The sequence below is a fragment of the Salmo salar genome, chromosome 19 (genome assembly GCF_965601325.2).
Source record: "Salmo salar chromosome 19, fSalSal1, whole genome shotgun sequence".
NCBI lineage: Eukaryota > Metazoa > Chordata > Actinopteri > Salmoniformes > Salmonidae > Salmo > Salmo salar.
In genome coordinates this window covers 79,751,893-79,775,412 of record NC_138309.1, presented here as the reverse complement: position 1 = coordinate 79,775,412, position 23,520 = coordinate 79,751,893, and the positions used below count along the sequence as shown (strand labels likewise).

The window sequence follows — 23,520 nt, the reverse complement described above, 5'->3', positions numbered from 1 at the left end:
TGTCATTTAGATCAAATGTTCCTGACAGACGGGATGTAAAACAATGTGACTGTCGATACTCTCATTGCGTCACGTCAAATTTACTGAGACGAGCTGAACGTGGGATAGATGTGTCCGCTTTTATCAGTGTCAAATAAATTCAGATGTAGAGATTGAAGGAAATGTATTACAAATCCGGAATAGTAGGTTTAATGAATACAATAAAGTAAGGATTACTTGTGTGCTGTCCCTGTATACCTTGGGGAACATTAAGATGAAGTACTTTTGTTTGTAAATCTTATCTGAACATAGACGGGGCAAGGGAAAGGATGTTGAAAAGGGGTGGCAATAAGCCTAGGGTTGAGATAAAATGTTACATGAGGAATGTATTTCTCTTCCATGTGAAGTAGCCTATATAGCCATCAGTCTACACTCTATGGCATTGGATTTGGTCTTCAAATTGGTATTAATCCTAGACATCACTGAGAAGTTGTGTTTCATTCCAGTTGTTGAGATCAAGCTCACTTTAAAAACAATCGTCAAGAGGACTTACAGCTCATTATCTTAATGAGCAAAGAATCGCCACGTCAGCTGAAAAACTCTTCAAGGGAAGAATAGAGGAAAGCCGTCACCTGAAGCGAGGAACAGGAGACTGACTATACCAAGTACATATCACCTGCCGTTGGAAGATAACTGAGCATTTCCACTGTTAATTAGAAGTAGTAATTAAACATTGATGAGAAACCCAGTTTAAACTGAAACATAAGGGAATAGGCGATGCTATGACATTGAGAATAAGGAAGAGTTAGACGTTCTGTGATATGTGAGTTAGAGGCGGAGGGTTTGAGAGAGATGTTGAAAGATTCAGAGCTCACTGCAGGCCAGAGAGAGAGAGAGAGAGAGAGCGAGAGAGAGAGGGAGAGCGGGAGAGAGAGGGAGAGAGAGAGAAAAAAACCTTCAAGCCTTCACACGTCTGCCTTGGCTGGCTGAGAGAAAGGTCAGACAGGTTAAAAAAAATGGTAAAAAATGGAGAGAAGTCAAGTCAGAATTCAGCAGCTTAAATGGGTTCAGTGTGTATAATCCGTTTCAGGGTTGAATTTATGTTGCTCTAGGATTCCCGTGAACTATAGTAAATTAATACATGTTCAAAGAGCACACACACTTCAAAGACCCTGGAAAAACTGCAGTGAAGAAACATTAGGTGTCCTATCCACAGGAAGGTTACATTCAATCCATAAGGATCATTCATAAAACTGAGTGGCCACGTTTACATAAGACGCCAACAGCTTGACGATTGGCACTAAAACGCAGGGAATTAGTTTGCTTGTAATGGAATACGCGCTGCTGTTGTTTTTTGTGTGTCTATATTAAGCTCCTTCTCCCCATAAACAGATGGAAACCTCGCTCTCCCCGACTCCCAAGAACCAGAATTCTATACCAAATGGGTTTCACTTACCTCTCTCTCTCTCTCTCTCTCTCTCTCTCTCTCTCTCTCTCTCTCTCTCTCTCTCTCTCTCTCTCTCTCTCTCTCTCTCTCTCTCTCTCTCTCTCTCTCTCTCTCTCTCTCTCTCTCTCTCTCTCTCTCTCTCCTCTCTCTCTCTCTCTCTCTCTCTTCTCTCTCTCTCTCTCTCTCTCTCTCTCTCTCTCTCTCACCTTTGGGTTGATAACGTGATTGACAGAAGGTCAGCGATTACAGATGGAACAGATAATGAGACAGCTTTGTATGTTTATTTGAAGACTGATTGGCCCATAGGATGACCATGGTTACCAGCAACAATTGGAATACAATACATACTGCAGGTTTGTCATTGAACAACAACCAACTACAAAAACAACCCAGCTGCTTTTGCACAGGATAACATTGATTTGATATTTGTTTTCTACACGGATGGTTACTTGTGGTAAGGTAGTTAGGCTACTTGTACCGAGATACAAGTGCTCTGCTGTGAATTGTGCTAGTCAGTGTGTGGTTTTCAGTTTCCCTCAGGCAATAGAGATGGCAAAGATATAGATTCCTTAACAAGCAAGTCAAAACAGTTCTAAAAAACTAAACAATAACATATGTCTTGTTCAGAGAATTTAAGAGACAGGCAAATATGCCAACACTGTGATTACCCACAAGCAAACAGAGATGGTCAATTATGTATTGCTATTAAAGTTTGAATTCAAACCTTCCTCTGGCAACTGACAAAAACTGTGTAAGGACATTGCAGTATAAAATACATGCTGTTGAGAAAGCAACTCTCAATCAATATACTACTACAGCATCAGTAGAGACAGTGGGTGGAACAGCCACAATTATATTTCTACACATTATATAAACTATTACATCAAGTGGATGGTACAGTATCTGTACAGTCACCATTTAAAAACGGGCCCTTTTTGGTTAATGTTATCTTTTTGCTGTGAAACTCTTTCTGTTGGATGCGATGCTTCCAACCTACACAAACAAACGCTTGACAAAATACTACTCACACACACAGTCTTCACTTTTCATAGCCCACCAAAGACCATGTTCGGTTTTTTGGTCACATATCGATAATTGCATTTGCAGCGAACAGCAAGATACTCTAGATTTCACATCCTATACAGTTTGTTGTAATAGTCATAATTGCTTGAGTCTGTTGTCAGGTGTCTTTGACCAACACCCTGCCAGTTATCCCGTGTTCATTTTGTTCAAGTAAACTCATTACGCCAATCAGTAATCCGCCAATCAGCAATTATCTAATCAGCAATCGTCCAATCATATGTCTGTGCTCTCCACCTCCTCATCATCCAAAACGGAGTCTGACTGAGAGATCATAAAAAGTTTATCTTTGTTGGAGTATCGCCTTGAGCCCCTGTCATGTGGTTCCCCGGAACTGATCTCCTGTTCATTGGCTCCTCCTCCTTCCCTCTGACACTTAGCCAGAGCCTCCTCTGAGGTCACTTGGCTGAAGGCAGTCATCTCACATGACTCCCTTGACTCAAAGGACTCCCCCCCTAGGTTGCCCAGTTTGATGTACCCACCGCCTCCCAGTGCCTCTAGACGAGGGCAGCTGAGTCGCCGAGACCGTTCCACCTTCCAATCGGTGGAGGTGGATGGAGTGATGCCCAGGTCGATGGACCTGGAGTATTCCGTCAGTGCACTGAGGGACAGGTGGGAGCCTGTCACTCTGTGTCCGGTGGGGGAAGAGGGGAGTAGCTGCACCTGGGAGCCCTGCGGCGCCCCCTGGAGGCTACCACTGCTCTTGTATACTTCTACCGAGTCTTGAGGCAAGAACATGGCCATCCGCAAAGTCTCTACCTTGGCCTGAGTGGTGGTTTCTGGAACTACGTACCCCACCCGATCCTCGTTGTCTTCCTCCCCAGAGTCGCACAGTGCAGCCCTGCTCCTCCCCGCCTCTGCTTTGGCCGAGGGCCTGCGCTGGTGCTGGTTGGCCCGATGGTTGGGTTTGGTCATGGGGAGAGTGAAGGCGTTGACCGAGGAGGCCACTATTGTCTTGGTCTCCCACTGTTTGGGGATGGGAATAGGGCTGCTCTGCTGGCCAGTCCCGCTGTGTCTGGAGATAGTGTAGACTGTGTCGGTGAACGTCTGCCTCTCGAGTGACAAGACCCTTGACCTGGTCAGGGAGTGGCATCTGGAGGGGCCCCGACTGCCCTCATCCGGCGAGCCCCCTGAGGGCCATGTTCCTTTGGCCAGCAGGGCGGCGGTATACACAGCACTAGGGTTCCCTTCCACCCCTTTGGACTGCACATAGTTCACAAAGCCATTGAGCGGCATGTTCTCCTTAGTCCGCAAGCTGTGGATGTCGATGACTGTGGAGTAGATGTCCCTCAGGTTGATGACTTTGGTCTTCTTGTCGCGGTTCTCGTGCAGCACCGCGTTGGCGCAGATGAACAGAAAGATGCCAATGCCCATGATGAGGGGCCCGAACACCTTCAGCTTGTCTGAGTACAGGTACTTATCCAAGAACTCGGCCAGGAAGCCCATAGGAGGCTGCTCTAAACCTGTGCCGTTGGAACGATTGTTACTGTCCAAATCCCTATCCATGTGAAATCCGACCTTTGCGTTGTCCGTCCAGTTGCCTGTCAGCCCTGACTCTTCCTTCTTGTCGTAAATCCTTTGGGTATGGCGCGGCGCAGGGTATGGTGGGCTCTCCCTAGGCCAGTAGCCCAGTATGGCCATGGAAATGCCCACCAGTAGGATCAGAATCCCAATGGCCGCTACCACACCCGAGACGGAGCAGAGATTCAGCTTGCCCTTGACCACCACCACCTCGTTCTTCTGCTTCTTCTTGGCTTTCCTCTTGCGCTTGTTCTCGGCACGGCTCTTGGAGCGCAGTGAGTCCTGCCTCCTGTTGATCCGCAGCAGGCCTCCGGTGGCGATCATGGTTGGGACGCAACGGATGGACGGACAGCTCACTCACTCATCCTGAGGCCAGAGAGAGAGAGGGGGAAAGAGAGGAGGGGAAGAGAGTGAGAGATAGGCAGGGAGAGAAAGAGGAAAGGTTTGATAATAGCTCTAGATTAACAATATCGATGATGATACTCAAGCAGTCCATAATAGTTAATGCACTGCTGAATTTGCCAGTCCTATTCAGTTGAATAGAGCTACACCTCTGCTGTGCTCAGACTAATTTAGATCATCCCAGTGAAATATGCAAAGTTCTGCTCTTTCAGGATGAAGGAAGAGGGAAACAATAAGAATCAATGCAAAGTGAAGGCTGTTTTCCAGAGGCACTTGCTCACTGGGTGACAGCTCGAGATGTGTGGGAGTGATGAGATTTCTGCCACAGCACAGGGAGCGGAGTAACAGAAATTCATGTGCACACACAAGTCTGGACACACACACACACATGCTCTGGGGTGAATGCACCAAAATGACAAGGCGGCATGGCAGAGCGGGCGAGGTAGACATTCTGTGGCTTCACAATATACTGTTCTAAGATCAACAGGGGATATAAATACACACATCTTACAGACTGCTTACTCCGTCTAAAGCCTAGTGGACTGTGAAGAATGAAAACATCTGGCCATCCAACACTGCCACACCACTCCTCTTTCTAAAGTAAGGGGCAAGAGAGCAGAAACGCCAGGCAGCGCCGTTACTAAGCTGCATAGAGAATCATGATCACCCTATAGAAAACACTGAATACAGGAAGAAGACTGTCCCTTAAAAGTCTTCACAGTGTGTGTAGTGTACTTGCTGGCTCTTGCTATGCTCAGCACATCAGGAACGGATTTGAGACTAAACCTTGGGGGACCCCTGCAGTTGAATTATTATTTTTTATAAATGTTTTATTTAAACTTTATTTAACTAGTCAGAACAAATTCTTATTTACAATGATGGCCTACCGGGGGAACAGTGGATTAACTGCCTTGTTCAGGGGCAGAACGACAGAATTGTACCTTGTCAGCTCAGGGATTCAACCAGCAAGCTTTCGGTTACTGGTCCAACACTCTAACCACTAGGCTACCTGCCGCCCCATTGGGCCGGACAAGTTTTAAAACTCTGAACTAGGTACACCATCACTATCAATAGCGACACCAAAAGCAATGCCAATACCTATACAATGATAGGAGGAAAATCCCCTTGAGATAAAGGCAGATAAGGAGATAAGTAAAAGCATCCAGGGACAAGCAATGTGCCTGAAAAGGTGGTCTAAAGAGTGTGTTGTTGTGTTACAAGTTTGAGATTATTTTGATGTTATTGTGCAACTAGTGATGGTACACATACGGCGAGCTAATGCACCACCTTGAAGCAGCCAAGCAGAGCAGAAATTGAAGTTCTCCATTGAAGAAGGTGACTACAGATCTGCTCGCCTAAACCAGAGAGGAGTGAGAGAGGAGAGGACATTCAGACATGGCTGCTGCTGTCTCGGCAGACCTAGCCCCACCTGTCCTGGATGTGAGTCTGATACACTTTGATACAAAGAGCTTCACCATCTGTGGGAGTCGTCAAAAAGATTCTCTCCGCTCTCTGACTACTCTGCTGACTACTCGGAAGAGCCAGTCGAAGCATGATTCTCCATAACACTGGCACATCTACGACCCCAGGAGGGCATATTCAAATACATAATCCAAGACCTATATCTTGTCCACAATTGTTCATTGAGATGCATGGAGATTGGTGTGCAGTGCAGTTACCAGCTGGAGCGAGTGACTCTCTCATGGCGTGAAACAACCAGTAGCCTCAAATTTACTCAACAGTGACCCCCAGCGTTGAGCTGAGTGCAACTGTAGATCCGGACCACGGCACCACTCTCAAGGAGGTTATGCTGCTTGCTTAGTGAGTACCGCTTCCTTCTGATTCGGCTCACACGAGGCTCAAGCCCAGGACCTCTGCCTTGCTAGCACAGGTGACCGCCCTCCTGAAGCATCTTACCAGTCGGCACCATGCGAAAAAATTTGCTATACGCTGGCGCAAGTGGGGACACTTCCGGCTGAGGAGTAAGTTCCACACATCCCCAATGTGCAATATACACACTTCGCTCTGCTCCCAGGTGATTTGTGAGCTCACAAACACAGCTGATTATTAATGGCTACCAATTAAGACATTGGAACAATGGCTTCAGTGTAACTAATGATCTGTCACGCCCTGACCTTAGAGAGCCTTTTTATTCCTCTATTTGGTTAGGTCAGGGTGTGATTTGGGTGGGCATTCTAGTTTTTCTATTTCTTTGTTTGCCGGGTATGGTTCCCAATCAGAGGCAGCTGTCTATCGTTGTCTCTGATTGGGGATCATACTTAGGCAGCCTTTTTCCCACCTTATGTTTGTGGGATCTTGTTTTTGGTACTGTGCTGTGTAGCCCTACTGAACGTTACGTTTCATTTGTATTTGTTTTGTTTTCGGTGTTCATCTAATAAAGTATGATGTATGCCTACCACCTTGGTCCGATCCTTCCATAAACGGACATAACATGATCAATAGTCCACGTAAAACAAACCAAGATGTAAGGGTTCAATAAATCAATCACAAATAAATAATTCAATTGTGCAATACACCCTGCATGTGCAACACAAAAGATGTTGATTGTTCATCCTCTATCATAAATGTATTATCTTACAAAAAATAGTGAGAGAAATAAAAACACACCCTGACATATGGTCATTTGGAAAGTGTACCTTAATAATAAAGACTTAAGAGGAAACAGCTCTTTAGAGCGCTAATAAAAACAAGCTCCTGGGTGAAAAATAAGCCTCTTTTAATACTCCCCTCGCTGGCAAACAGACGGAGCAGAAAGAAGCACCTGGTGTCGGAGATAATTCAAAGAGACAAGCCAAATGGCTGCTGGGCCCACAGGAGCACTTTAAGGGCTGTACCCCTGCACGCGGCATCCACCCAGCTGAGACTTCTACACACAGCTAGCATAGCGACTAGTGGAGGGAGGAGAGAAGAAGCTAGCTGGTAGCTAACAATTTCAGGCAGGCACAAGTGTTTGTGTTGGCCTTTTTGCATTAACCCATTAACCCACAGAAGGTCAGTCCAATTAAAAATGGCTAGCTGTGTGTAGGCTAGCTCATTTAGCTTCATATGATCGCTTCAATGTTAGAATTGGGGGGTAAAAATTGCTTTTTTCTCGCAACTCACTGCCAGCCGTTTGTTGACAGCTCACAAATGATGAGGACAAGGAGTGAGTCCAGTGAGTTTGATCAGATTGGCGCTATTACCGGTGAATGGCAATAATATTTAAATCCATTTTGTTTTATGCGTAGCTTGCCAGTGTAGAGCACACAGGGGGTATGCCATAAAATGTAAATATCCATCAATCCTAAATCAGCAGGGAGAGAGAGAACAGACAGTGCTGACATTTGGCCGGTGACATTTGGCCAGGAATAGCCTCCTAGTTATATATTGCAGCTATAATTCTTCATTTGTGATGACAAATGTACTGTCCAGTTGCAGGTCTAATTAAACCGTTGTTGCCTGAGCATTTCTCTCACTTAGACTAATGAATGGACTGCATAAAGGCATAGACCTACATCTTTCCCTAGGGAAAATATACAGTAAGCTTGAAGGCATGCTTTGTTAATTGTAGGGGGGTATGTGTGTAAGCCACTATTGCCTGGTGCCTAGTGGTGTAGCTAAAGCACTGTGATCAAGCTGGGTATTGTGTCAATCCATTAACTAATGTACTGTAACCCTTCACCACATTCACATCACCAGTTATTTTCTGTTCTTGCTCTTTCACTTCACAATAACCCTCAGTAAATCCTATTTCATACCACAGGATAATTCAGTCTTGACCATAATGTCAAGCGCATTATTGAGGGCGGGTGTGGATTGCAGCCTCTGCAAAATGCCAAGTGGAATCCAAGGCAACCCCAGATGAACGCCCACAGCTAGCTGAAATTGATTTGTCTCGGCCAGAATCATTGGCTATTGATGGATCACCGTGCTATATGAATTATAGTACAGTTTTATTCCTGGCAATATATTTCTTTTCTGGTATCCAACTGAATTGCTGTCTACTTCAAAGAAAAATGACAAGTATTTCTCCTCTTTTGTTGAAGGATGCTAGATGGTGTAAAGAACATGGGTTCTCTGTCAGGAAGAAGAAGAATGCCCTGAAACCTGCACCAGTAGCGATTAGCTTTTTTACAGGCCACAGTGGCCATTTTTAATTATCACTGGCAGCGGCCAATCATTAGAGATAGCATGAAGTAGCAATCAATGATATACTTGTTAACGCAGTTATAGTTGCCAAATACAAGTCAACCAATTTTTCTGGGATTTAATTAAACCTGCATTGTGGAAAATAACACTGTTTTATTTTAAGTTGAAACCCCCTATTTCAAATAAGACATTACAGGCATGGTCATTTTTCATGGAGTGTGCTTTCTGCAGCGGGGGTTTGATTGAATTTCAAAGTAAAACTGGTGTGACTAAAAAGATACATCATGTCAGTTAAATTAACAACCATGCAAGAAAATATCAACGCAACCCCTGACTCCTGATTAAATAAATTGTACGTTTACCAAAGAGATAATTGGACATGCACTGTGAACAGTAAAATGTATTGAGGAACCGAAGCATAACAGGGTTGTATTGTCATCCTCCTGTGAAGTTGATAAGGCATTTATGGATAGTTTATGGATCGATGAATTAACCTTTGAACTGCAAGCTGACCTGTAACCTCAGTGTCGCACGCACACACGGACGTGTGCGCACGCACACGCGCACACACACACACACACCCTATTCTGTGCTTAATGTAAAATAAGAGAGTAGATAACCATTGATTCCTGCCGTACGGCGGCTTGGCTTCACACACATTCTCAGTGCTGTAGAGGCACACTGAGGCAGTAGTAACCATTGGATACATCTCTCCATCATAAACCTTGAATGACTCTATAACAACAGCATCATAACTTGATCTCTCCTCCGTTCTCTCAGGGCTGGTACATAAACAAGGTGAAATAGTACATAAACATGATGATCTCAGAAATGACCAGTGAAGTGTTGAAATGAATGATCAGTGCCGGCATGGACTCACTTAGGCTGTGGTAAATTTCAATGACTCAGGGAAAGTTAAAAGGCTAAAAGTAAAAATGACATTTTGGTGATGTGACAATAGCAACGAGGTGCAATTGAGTTGCTCCTTTGATTCTGCCGACCTCCTGGGCAGCACTATTCTCTACCTGTCTCTCCAGCACACCTTAGGAGCCTTCATAATTGGTTATATACATATATATATATATTTATGCTACCGTTCAAAAGTTTGGGGTCACTTAGAAATGTCCTTGTTTTCCATGAAAACATACATGAAATGAGTTTCTAAATGAATAGGAAATATAGTCAAGACGTTGACAAGGTTATAAATAATGATTTTTAATTTAAATAATAATCGTGTCCTTCAAACTTTGCTTTCGTCAAAGAATCCTCCATTTGCAGCAATTACAGCCTTGCAGACCTTTGGCATTCTAGTTGTCAATTTGTTGAGGTAATCTGAAGAGATTTCACTCTATGCTTCCTGAAGCACCTCCCACATGTTGGACTGGCTTGATGGGCACTTCTTACGTACCATACGGTCAAGCTGCTCCCACAACAGTTCAATAGGGTTGAGATCCAGTGAATGTGCTGGCCACTCCATTATAGACAGAATACCAGCTGACTGCTTCTTCCCTAAATAGTTATTGCATAGTTTGGAGCTGTGCTTTGGGTCATTATCCTGTTGTGGGAGGAAACTGGCTCCATTTAAGCGCCGTCCAAGGGGTGTCATGGCGTTGCAAAAAGGAGTGATAGTCTTCCTTCTTCAAGAACCCTTTTACCCTGTACAAATCTATCACTGTATCACCACCAAAGCACCCCCAGACCATCACATTGCCTCCACCATGCTTGACAGATGGCGTCAAGCACTCTTCCAGCATCTTTTTATTTTTTATGCGTCTCACGAAAGTTCTTATTTGTGTTCCGAACACCTCAAACTTAGATTTGTCTGTCCATAACACTTTTTTCCAATCTTCCTCTGTCCGGTGTCTGTTATTTTGCCAATCTTAATATTTTCTTTTTATTGGCCAGTCTGAGATATGGCTTTTTCTTTGCAACTCTGCCTAGAAGGCCAGCATCCCGGAGTCGCCTCTTCACTGTTGAAGTTGAGACTGGTGTTTTGCGGGTACAATTTAATGAAGCTGCCAGTTGAGGACATGTGAGGCGTCTGTTTCTCAAACTAGACACTCCAATGTACTTGTCCTCTTTGTGCACCGAGGCCTCCCACTCCTCTTTCTATTCTGGTTAGAGACAGTTTGCGCTATTCTGTGAAGGGAGTAATACACAGCGGTGTACCAGATCTTCAGTTTCTTGGCAATTTCTTGCACTGGAATAGCCATCATTTCTCAGAAAAAAGAATAGACTAATGAGTTTCAGAATAAAGTTATTTGTTTCTGGCCATTTTGAGCCTGTAATCGAACACCCAAATGCTGATGCTCCAGATACTCAACTAGTCTAAAGAAGGACAGTTTTATTGCTTCTTTAATCAGAACGACAGTTTTCAGCTGTGCTAACATAATTGAAAAAGGGTTTTCTAATGATCAATTAGCCTTTTTTTTAATGATAAACTTGGATTAGCTAACACAACGTGCCATTGGAACACAGGAGTGATGGTTGCTGATAATGGGTCTCTGTACGCCTATGTAGATATTCCATAAAAATGTTGCCATTTCCAGCTACAATAGTAATTTACAACATTAACAATGTCTACACTGTATTTCTGATCAATTTGATGTTATTTTAATGGACCAAAAAATTGCTTTTCTATAAAAAAAAAGAAGGAAATTTCTAAGTGACCCCAAACTTTTGAACAGTTGTGTGTATATACAGTATGTACAGTTTATATAAGGTCTGCTATTTATACCCACCTCTAAACTCCTCTTCATAGATAGACATAACCACCTCTAAACTCCTCTTCACAGACAGACATAACCACCTCTAAACTCCTCTTCATAGATAGACATAACCACCTCTAAACTCCTCTTCATAGATAGACATAACCACCAACACACCTCTTTTCCTCCATCTCTTCATAAATAGCAACATACCTCGACAGCCCTCAGCTTTTCTACTGCAGTATATTGGTCTTTCTACCATGTCTCATCAATAGACTTGGATATGGGAAATGTATCACTATGGTCTCACCCCCCTCTGACAAACACAGAGATGACTGTACTGTTCCCTCAAACTAACTCTCATCCCCTCTGACAAACACAGAGATGACTGTACTGTTCCCTCAAACTAACTCTCATCCCCTCTGACAAACACAGAGACGACTGTACTGTTCCCTCAAACTAATTCTCACCCCCCTCTGACAAACACAGAGACGACTGTACTGTTCCCTCAAACTAACTCTCACCCCCCTCTGACAAACACAGAGACGACTGTACTGTTCCCACAAACTTATTCTCATCCCCTCTGACAAACACAGAGACGACTGTACTGTTCCCACAAACTAACTCTCATCCCCCTCTGACAAACACAGAGACGACTGTACTGTTCCCTCAAACTAACTCTCACCCCCCTCTGACAAACACAGAGACGACTGTACTGTTCCCTCAAACTAACTCTCACCCCCCTCTGACAAACACAGAGACGACTGTACTGTTCCCTCAAACTAACTCTCATCCCCTCTGACAAACACAGAGACGACTGTACTGTTCCCTCAAACTAACTCTCATCCCCTCTGACAAACACAGAGACGACTGTACTGTTCCCACAAACTAACTCTCATCCCCTCTGACAAACACAGAGACGACTGTACTGTTCCCTCAAACTAACTCTCATCCCCTCTGACAAACACAGAGACGACTGTACTGTTCCCTCAAACTAATTCTCATCCCCTCTGACAAACACAGAGACGACTGTACTGTTCCCTCAAACTAACTCTCACCCCCCTCTGACAAACACAGAGACGACTGTACTGTTCCCTCAAACTAACTCTCACCCCCCTCTGACAAACACAGAGATGACTGTACTGTTCCCTCAAACTAACTCTCACCCCCCTCTGACAAACACAGAGACGACTGTACTCTTCCCTCAAACTAACTCTCACCCCCCTCTGACAAACACAGAGACGACTGTACTGTTCCCTCAAACTAATTCTCACCCCTCTGACAAACACAGAGACGACTGTACTGTTCCCTCAAACTAACTCTCATCCCCTCTGACAAACACAGAGACGACTGTACTGTTCCCTCAAACTAATTCTATGAACATCCTTCACCATTTGATGGCGTGCGTCAAGGTCACTATAGGTCCACAGCTCTGTCCATCTTCATAGTGGTGAAGTATCAAGCTCTATCAGATTAGAAACCTCTCAACACTCCACATTTGAGTTACTGGACTCTGCCAGCTAATGTCTGACCCAGAGCAACTCTTCAGATCTAAGGAAAACTAAGGTCACCAAACCAGCTCTGTTACAGGAGCATGCTGAAACATGACTTGGGGTTCTACAGGAGTCTTTGTGTTGGGGAGGTGAATAGGAAGAAACCTGTTTCTCAGAATTCTTTATCTGTGTGTATGTGCTTTCTGTTTATCTGAGGGATGTTCAACATGCGTTTACTTATGTTCCCTAAGGCAATGAATTTATTTTACCATACGATTAGGAGAATATTTGATAACCATGCATTGACATTGCACCAATTTATAATTCTTTAGCAGGTTATAGAATCATAAGATTTCAATGTCAGCTGTTTTCAAACACAATCCTAATATTCTTGTTTATGTTCAAAAGACAATTTCAAGAGGCAACTGAAGCACATTTTAATAATTGATTACATAATCAGCATTATAATGAGGAGTTTAGTGCAGGGGAGGTACTGCAGGGGCTCCGTGGTCAGATAAAAAATGATAATTTACACGAATATTACTAACAGATCAAACAACTATTGACAAAGCGATTGTTTAATAAGTTTAAAGTGTGGAATACAATGTACTATTATGTTGTTAACCCTGGGCAACATGGGCCTGGGAGGTTCACAGGGATATTGGTAGGCTATCCACTGTAATCCAGCAATTATACATTTCCGTAGTTCAAAGCTATCCCCCAAAAATGTTTTTTAAAATGCACTGTAATTTAAGCTTTAAAACGGCAAAGTTTTCTCTCTGCCTCATTGCAAAATGTGTAGAATTTAAGGATATTAGCTTTAAAGCTGCAACAACAATCTCTGCCCCATGACAAAATGTGTAGAATTGCAGGAAATTAGCTTGAAAACTGCTAAATGTTCTCTCCAATGCCAAAAGGTGCTTTTTAAATATTCTTTCCCCGGGTCTGAGACTTGGTTCGTCCAACCACTGCAGACATCAAAGTAAAACTTATTATTTTTATTGCACTCGAGTTGTGTTGTAATTATGAGGGGTCCTTTATGAATTTGCTATCACAAAAGGGTTCCCAGAACAATTTTTTGAGGAGAACCCCTGGTTTAGTGCACTCAGTTGGTAACTGATCTCCAAATTGCTGTTAACAAAAGTGGGGTTTCTGATTATGTGAATGCCCCTCTTACCTTTCAACTGCCTTCAGTCACAATGTATAGTGAACCATTGAACCCTGCTAAACCTTCACAGCCCCCCGCACGCACGCACGCACACACAGAGGCAGGCACACACACACACACACACACACACACACACACACACACACAGATGATGATAATAACAGTTTGAGTTAAGAGGAACACTCGGGTGCTCATGGCAAGGCATATCTATGACCATGTCACAGAAAAACACTGATGAGAAATGCACCTATTGTGCCATAAACAATGTTCACTTGATGCTGAATAGGAATTTAAATGTAAAACTAAACACAGAACAGACATATGTCTACTGTAGCAGAATTAAGATTAAAAACTATTCAGTAGCCTACGTAAAAAATGACGAGGACAGTTATTTAGGCTCGTCGATTTCTGAGTAGGCTATGCAATAATAACAGATGCGCAATGGCTAGTGTTTTTACTGTCTCCACATCTAACCGCATGACGTGTGTCAATTATTCATTCATCCAGTCCTTGGACAGGCAACTGAGTATTCATAAGTGCAGTTGATTAATGTTTAGTAGGCTATTCAAGGATATGATAACATTACAGATAGACATGAATGAATCGTCAGATATTGATATGGTGCATTAGGTCCAATACATAGATAAACATAAACAGATTGAATGTCTTCAAATGAAAATACAGCCCCCCCCCCCAGAACAGGAGCAATGAAATAATGTTCAATATATGCGGTCGTGACAGGAGCCATCTACAGTATAACGCATAAACAAGCACAGTGAAGATGCATGACATTTAGATGAGCCGCTTATTCTAGTACGAGTTCTTCAATATCATATCCAAACACCTATAACGAAACGCTTACCATAGAAGACAGGCAAAAACAACCACATCTTAAAAACACTCAAATAAAGTTTCGATTCCTGGGCCCGGATATCTCATGTCGTAAAAGGAAACTCTGTTAATTCCATGTAATTCCATTTTGGCAAAGGTTTAGCGATCTTCTTCAGCAAGGACAACCAGTCACAGTCACTAGGCGCTGTAGTTTTCATCGAGGCCCAAGCTTTTCCAAGTCAACCTGCATCTGGGAGAATAGCGTATCCCTTTTATTCGGCGTACTCGCGCTCCTCTCCAGGGAGTGTCTTTTCAGCGAGCAGCGCGCCGAGTTTCTAACGGAGAGTTTTGAGCTTGCAAGGCAGCGTGAGATTGCTGATGTTTCTCTGATTCTTGCGTGTTGTTGCTATGCTACCACCACAGCAGTCAACGACTGAAATTTCTGCAGGATTTTAATAATTGCGTTCTTAACTATCCTCTCGTTAACATAAAGTCCCCATCCATGGTTGGATGTGCAGGTGCGCTGAAAGCGAAGACCAGCGGTGCTGTGCTGCGGTCAGAGCGCGTATGGTGAGACCTTTCCAACGTTTTCGGCTAGAAGTAGGACCAGTGGACTATTGTTAGTGACGCCAACTAAGATGCGCAAGGCACCTGGCGCACTTAGAAACATAATCTATCCAGAGAGCCTTCTATCTGCCGCATCACCCATGCTTCCAAAATTCCTGCAAAAAAACATATCTGTAAATTGCGCACCTTATTTTTGCCAGAGATACACAACGGTAATTATTTTCTGCCATTGAATCTGATCCCACTGGTCACACACTGGTTCAATCAATGAAATGACGTTGAACCAACGTGGAATAGACGTTGAATTGACGTCTGTGCCCAGTGGGGTAGGTCTAACTGTCCATCAAAATGTTAAATGAAAAATTATGTTTATATGGGAAGAATGGCTAGGCTGGTGGCTTACCAATAACAGAGACCAAACAGAAATGTGCATTGCACATACAGTATAGTATCTCTTCTCATTCCCAAACAGGTTCAGGGGATGAAGAGTACACATTTTGATCCAACACAATCTCACACTCAATTCGTGCAAATATGTACAAAAAGTATTTCAGCAGATTTCATGCGTTTTTGTGTATATTTTCTCTGCAGGTGGAGAAAGTATCTTACTGAATGAACTATTGCACCTGAGGTGTTAGGCCATGTATCAGTAATGAGTATTTCCCAGCACCATGCTTTGCCTACCTACAACATGCACTATGATTTTGATGGATTCATTCTGTAATTATGTGATGTAGATTATTTAGTAGCATATATCTTAAAGAAATGCATCCGTCAAATGCATATGATATATATATATATTTATTTTACGGGAAAATTAACTTCATATGTTGCCTTCTATAAACGGGTTTGCTGACAACGTCAGGAAAATAATGCACACGCATCAACGTGGCCGGAATGTGTGCATTGTGCCTTCAGTCAGTACGTATTCAACCCCTTTGTTATGGTAAGCCTAAATAAATTCATGAGTAAAAATGTGTTGAACAAGTGTTGAACATGATTTCTGAATGACTACCTCAGCTCTATACCCCACACATATCATTATCTGTAAGATCCCTAAGTTTGGCAGGGAATTTCAAACACATATTCAACCACAAAGACCAGGGAGGTTTTCCAATGCCTTGCAAAGAAGGGCACCTATTGGTAGATGGGTAAAAAAAAAAGCTGACATTAAATATCCCTTTAGCATGGTGAAGTTATTCATTACACACAAAACTTGTTGCAAAGCAATTCACTTTTTGTCCTGAATACAAAGTGTTATGTTTGGGGCAAATCCAATACAACACATTACTGAGTACCACTCTCCATATTTTCAAGCATAGTGATGGCTGCATCATGTTATGGTTATGCTTGTAATCGTTAAGGACTGGGGAGTTTTCAGGATAATAAAAAGAGTAGAGCTAAGCACAGGCAAGATCCTAGAGGAAAACCTGGTTCAGTCTGCTTTCCACCCAGACACTGCGAGATGAATTCACCTTTCAGCAGGACAATAACATAAAATACAAGGCCAAATCTACATTGAAGTTGCTTACCAATAAGACATTGAATGTTAGCCAAGTTACAGTTTTTTAAATCTACTTGAAAGACCTGAAAATACCTGAAAATTGTTGTTTAGCAATGATTAACATCCAATTTGACAGAGCTTGAAGAATTTTGAAAAGAATAATGGTCAAATGATGCACAATCTAAGTGTGGAAAGCCCTTGGAGACTTACCCAGAAAGACTTATAGCTGTAACAGCTTCAAAAGTGCTTCTACAAAGTATTCACTCAGGGGTGTGAATAGTTATGTAAATGAGATATTTCTGTATTTCATTTTCAATAATTTCGCAAAAATGTAAAAACACCTGTTTTCACTTTGTCATTATGTCGTGTTGTTTTTTTATTTAATTTTTTATTTCACCTTTATTTAACCCGGTAGGCCAGTTTAGAACAAGTTCTCATTTACAACTGTGAACTGGCCAAGATAAAGCAAAGCAGTGCGACAAAAACAACAACACAGAGTTACACATGGGAGAAACAAATGTACAGTCAATAACACAATAGAAAAATCTGCATGCAGTGTGTGCAAAGGAAGTAAGGTGGTAAAGCAATAAATAGGACATAGTGGCAAAGGAATTACAATTTAGCAATTAACACTGGAATGATAGATGTGCAGATGAGGATGTGCAAGTAGAAATACTGGTGTGCAACCAGCGAGAGCATACAGGTCGCAGTGGTGGGTAGTATATGGGGCTTTAGTGACAAAACGGATGGCACTGTGATAGACTGCATCCAATTTGCTGAGTGGAGTGTTGGAGGCTATTTTGTAAATGACATCGCCGAAGTCAAGGATCAGTAGGATAGTCAGTTTTACGAGGGTATGTTTGGCAGCATGAGTGAAGGAGGCTTTGTTGTGAAATAGGAAGCCGATTCTAGATTTCATTTTGGATGGAGATGCTTAATATGTATCTGGAAGGAGAGTTTACAGTCTAGCCAGACATCGAGGTATTTATAGTTATGCACATATTCTAAGTCAGAACCATCCAGAGTAGTGATGCTAGTTGGGCGGACGGGTGCGGGCAGCGATTGGTTGAAGAGCATGCATTTATTTTACGTGTGTGTAGACTGGTGAGAAAAATTATCAATTTAATCAATTTTTAATTTAGGCTATAACGCAACCAAATGTGGAATAAGTCAAGGAGTAACAATAATTCCTGAAGGCACTGTAGCTAGCAACAATGACAAGAAGCTGCCTTGTGGGGAATCGTAGGTGGCTCGTTTCAGCTCAGTATATCTTGTTATTAATACCATGTCTTGTTTTGACGTGTTTTGACTGATGTCATGTCTATGCTAATATGGCTAAAATTCGCTAGCTAGTTGACCAACAACTGTAACGATACATTTCAGACACAACAAGTGCTCATTGTGCAAATGTATTTATGTTTTCAATACTTATCGAGACTAAATATAGTTTAGATGTTGTCAACAGTCTAAGCCAACCCCGTCTGTTTTGCTCCATAGTTACGCACGTGTAGGTTTTTGTTGCTCGACAACATACCCGCCTATTGGTATTGCTGTATATAGCCATTGTAATACATTGGTGTTCTGCAGCCCTGGTCCAAGCCACAGAGTATAGAGGCTTTTGATCCAGCCCAGTACTGACCCAATGAATCAGCTAAACATGTGATCACTAATTATTTGAATCATTCATTCGTTTGTTAATGTTGGGAACCCAGTTGTTCTCCAAGGACCATTCGATGTAAAAGCACTCCATCAGAGCAACGTATAGGCAACATATCTATGTAAATTGCAATGAGTGCAGCTAACTTCAAAGCAATTGATCAGGTAAAATCCATAACAGTGTATGGTCAAATGGGGCAGCTGATTTCTACTACACATATATGATTGACTATTGGAGATGCATTACAATATCCATAGTTAATTAAGACCTAATGGGGTAGGATGGAAATGTGTCTCCCATATCGACATCATATTAACACATTTGAAGTGGGGTCTTTCAATATATGAACTATACATAAATAAAATCCATATTGATACTTGTAGCCTATACTACTACACTTAACATTTCATCCACTGTGTGATAAAACATACAGCGAAATCCTTTTAAATTCAACTCCGCATAGCGGCAAGCCAGCAAATTTCCCAGCTACGCTTGGATTCAAAGATAAAGCAGCTTGCTGCTAACAAGGTCCATCTTGTTGAACCAGCCAGTAGTGCTGAGAAAGCCCCATGTGTGCCTAGAAAGATCTTTAATAAGGGGGAACCTCCTCTGCCTTTGATGTGAGCAGCTTCTGCTGCAGCTTATACCATGAGTGTACAAAACATTATGAACACCTGCTCTTTCCATGACATAGACTGACCAGGTGAATCCAGGTGAAAGCTATGATCCCTTATTGATGTCACTTGTTAAATCCACTTCAATCAGTGTAGATGAAGGGGAGGAGACAGGTTAAAGAAGTATTTTTAAGCCTCGAGACAATAGAGACATGGATTGTCTATGTGTGCCACTCAGAGGGTGAATGGGAAAGACACAATATTTAAGTGCCTTTGAATGGGGTATGGTAGTAGGTGCCAGGCACACCAGTTTGTGTCAAGAACTGCAATGCTGCTGGGTTTTTCATGCTCAAACGTTTCCCGTGTGTATCAAGAATGGTAGGTCGTCATTATAAATAAGAATTTGTTCTTAAATAAAATAAAATGGTTCACCACCCAAAGGACATCTAGCCAACTTGACACAACTGTGGGAAGCATTGGAGTCAACATGGGCCAGCAAAAGGGGGTGCAACTTGATATTAGGAAGGCATTGTTAATGTTTTGTCCACTGTGTATATCCTCTGTCTGTTGGAACATACAGTACCATTAATCCCATTCATTCTCCTGCTCCCAGCTGCCCTCAATACCTCCAAGAACATGCATGTGTACGCACGCACACACACACACAGCATTGCACACACACTCAAAGAGCATGCACAGACATGTCACCACACACTATTATTTACCATGGGAGGTACGCTGTTCGAGGCAAAGAGAAAACCCTCTCGTCATCCGTTAGTGTCACATAAGACATACAATGATTTGTTTGGGGAGCTCTTCTACGGAGAGGCATGTGCGTGTACACACACACACACACACACTGGGTTTCTCTCCCTGAGGAGTGATGTCTGCCTTGCCTTTCTTTCCACTAAAGCACCTGGGTCCATCCGGTCCAAGCTAAAATGTGCTTGGTCTGATGCCTTGTAGTACTGTTTGACTGCTGTACTCAAATCCCTGGCTCTTTCCTCCACTTCCACACAACCATGGGAGAGAAGAGAGAATTAAAATGCTCTGCGACCAGAGTATCCCCATAACACTCCTAGAAAGACCTAAAGCAGCAGACCATCTGCTGATGACCAGGGCTGGAGCATTAGAGGGGTTTGCTTGCCCATAGGGAGGCTGCTGCTGTTGTTCATGCTTTACAAACCAAGGGACTTTTGGCAGGGCGCTTGTCATATTCGGAATGCCATTAATGGGTTATTAATGTATGTGTGTGTGTGTGTGTGTGTGTGTGTGTGTGTGTGTGTGGATAAGAGAATGAGAGGGAGAGAGAGAGTAAGAGAAAGTGAGGGGGAGAGAGAGAGAGGAAAGTGAGGGGGAGAGAGAGAAAGTGAGTGGGAGAGAGAGAGAGAGAGAGACTGTTCCCAGAGGCAACAACAGGGAATATTGCACTGAGCGAAATTGCACCAACAATTTCCCTACTTTACGCCCAGAGTCATTTATTTCCACTGTTATTATAACTCTGACCTTTAACCCACAGATGAAAAAAAAAAGTGATAACATTTATGGTCACTATAAAACCTTTTCTACCAGTGGTAAGAATATATACTGGATCTGCATTCTCAGTCGTGCATTAATTAAAGGAACACTGCAGTAACTAGATCAGTACCTGTAGTGCAGAGTTAAAGGGAACCTTCTAATGACAGTTTAAGTCAGTAGGGAGATGGTAATACATCATAGACTTTGTTTCTCAAGCCACCATTTCCTGTACTGTGCAGAACATAACTGCATCCAAACACACTTTAAGAGACACCCATCCACAATGTCTATAAGGGTTCGTTACAGTGATCACATCAATATAGATTTGATACATAGGCTTACTGTGCACACTACATCAAGAGACAGAACATAAAATACGGATAATTTAAAAAAATGTATTTTACCTTTATTTAACTAGGCAAGTCAGTTAAGAACTAATTCTTATTTTCAATGACGGCCTAGGAACAGAGGCAGAACGAGGCAGAACGACAGATTTGTACCTTGTCAGCTCGGGGATTTGAACTTGCAACCTTCAGGTTACTAGTCCAACGCTTTAACCACTAGGCCACCCTGCTGCCTTTTAGAGGATGAAGCCTGCACATGATGTGGGATGTGACTACATATACTCTGCTGGGGTCAAATGCCATTGGGGTTACATCAAAACACTCCATACCAGCCATGATCACGTGCATCTATTTTGTTCAGTCAGTGTGTTTGCGTGTAAGTATTTACATATTAAATTATAATGGCGCCGGAGGGGATGGCTGACGTTTTACTGTCTCCTAACCAACTGTGCTATTTTGTTTGTTATTTCGCATTGTTTGTAACTCATTTTGTACATAATGTTGCTGCTACCGTCTCTTATAACCGAAAATAACTTCTGGACATCAGAACAGTGATTACTCACCTCGAACTGGACAAAGATGAGTCCGACGCGAAGGATATGCTGCTTTGTCAAGACAAGGCCCAAATCACCGTCATCAGCGTGAAGAAAAGCCAGAGGAAAAGGGGAGGAGGACGGGGTGTCTTGTAAGAATTTGCCATCGAGTAGGTAAACCACCACTACCCTCCGTATTATTGGCCAACGTGCAATCACTGGAAAACAAACTGGACTTTCTACGATTAAGACTTTCCTACCAACGGGACATTTAAAACTGCAATATCTTATGTTTCATTGAGACGTGGCTGAACGACGACACAGATAATATAGAGCTGGCTGGCTTCTCCATGCATCGGCAGGACAGAGCAGCTACGTCTGGTAAGATGAGGGGCAGGGGTGTGTGTCTATTTGTCAATAACTGCTGGTGCGCAATGTCTAATATTAAAGAAGTCTCGAGGTATTGCTCGCCAGAGGTAAAATACCTCATGATAAGCTGTAGACCACACTATCTACCAAGAGAGTTCTCATCTATATTATCTGTAGCCGTATTTACCGCCACAAACCGATGCTGGCACTAAGACCGCACTCAACAAGCTGTATAAGGCCATAAGCAAACAAGCGGAGCTCCTAGTGGCAGGGGACTTTAATGCAGTCAAAATTAAATCTATTTTACCTAACTTCAACCAGCATGTCACATGCGCAACCAGAGGAAAAAAAAAAACTCTAGACCACCTTTACTCCACCTTTACTCCACACACAGAAATGCATACAAAGCTCTCCCCCACCCTCCATTTGGCAAATCTGACCATAATTCTATCCTCCTGATTCCTGCTTACAAGCAAAAACTAAAGCAGGAAGTACCAGTGACTCGCTCAATACATAAGTGGTTAGATGACGCGGATGATACGCTACCGTACTGTTTTGCGAGCACCGACGGGAATATGTTCCGGGATTCATCCAATGGCATTGAGGAGTATACCACCTCAGTCACCAGCTTCATCAATAAGTGCATCAATGACTTTGTCCCCACAGTGACCGTATGTACATTTCCCAACCAGAAGCCATGAATTACAGGCAACATCTGCACCGAGCTAAAGGCTAGAGCTGCCACTTTGAAGGAGTGGGACACTAATCTGGACACTTATAAGAAATCCCGCTATAACCTCAGACGAACCATCAAACAGTCGAAGCATCTATACAGGACTAAGACTGAATCCTACTACACCAGCTCTGATGCTCGTCGGATGTGGCAGGGCTTGAAAAATATTGAGGACTACAAAGGGAAACCCAGCCGTGAGCTTCCCAGTGACGCAAGCCTACCAGATGAGCTAAATGCCTTTTATGCTCACTTCAAGGCAAGCAACATTGAAGAATGAATGAGAGCACCAGCTGTTCCGGACGACTGTGTGATCACGCTCTCCGTAGCCGATGTGAGCAAGACCTTTAAACAGGTCAACATTCACAAAGCCACGGGGCCAGACAGATTACCAGGATGTGTACTCAAAGCATGCGTGGACCAACTGGCAAGTCTTCACTGACATTTTCAACCTCCCTCTGACCGAGTCTGTAATACCTACATGTTTCAAGCAGACCACCATAGTCCCTGTGCCCAAGAAAGCGAAGGTAACCTGCCTAAATGATTACCGCCCCGTAGCACTTACGTCGGTAGCAATGAAGTGCTTTGAAAGGCTGGTCATGGCTCACATCAATACCATCATGCCGGAAACTCTAGACCCACTCCAATTCGCATACAGCCCCAACAGATCCACAGATGACACAATCTCAATCACACTCCACACTGCCCTTTTCCACATGGACAAAAGGAACACCTATGTGAGAATGCTGTTCATTGACTACAGCTCAGTGTTCAACACCATAGTGTCCACAAAGCGCATCACTAAGCTAAGGACCCTGGGACTGAACACCTCCCTCTGCAACTGGATCCTGGACCTCCTGATGGGACCCAGGTGGTGAGGGTAGGAAGCAACACATTCGCTACACT

The 23,520-nt window shown here is 43.1% G+C and overlaps 1 protein-coding gene across 1 annotated transcript; it reads right to left on the bottom strand.

Moving 5' to 3' along the window:
• Positions 1-1,693: 1,693 nt before the first annotated feature.
• Positions 1,694-15,593, bottom strand: LOC106579652 (transmembrane protein 200C). Its single transcript, XM_014159769.3, has 2 exons — positions 14,810-15,593; positions 1,694-4,393 (listed from the first exon to the last, which is right to left on the bottom strand). Exon 2 carries the CDS (start codon positions 4,349-4,351, stop codon positions 2,723-2,725), a length of 1,629 nt encoding a protein of 542 aa, XP_014015244.3. The 5' UTR covers positions 4,352-4,393; positions 14,810-15,593; the 3' UTR covers positions 1,694-2,722.
• Between the last annotated feature and the right edge of the window lie 7,927 nt (positions 15,594-23,520).

Coding starts and splice junctions, on each gene's coding strand:
- LOC106579652 (XM_014159769.3), bottom strand. CDS start 4,351: ATGATCGCCACCGGAGGCCTGCTGCGGATCAACAGGAGGCAGGACTCA.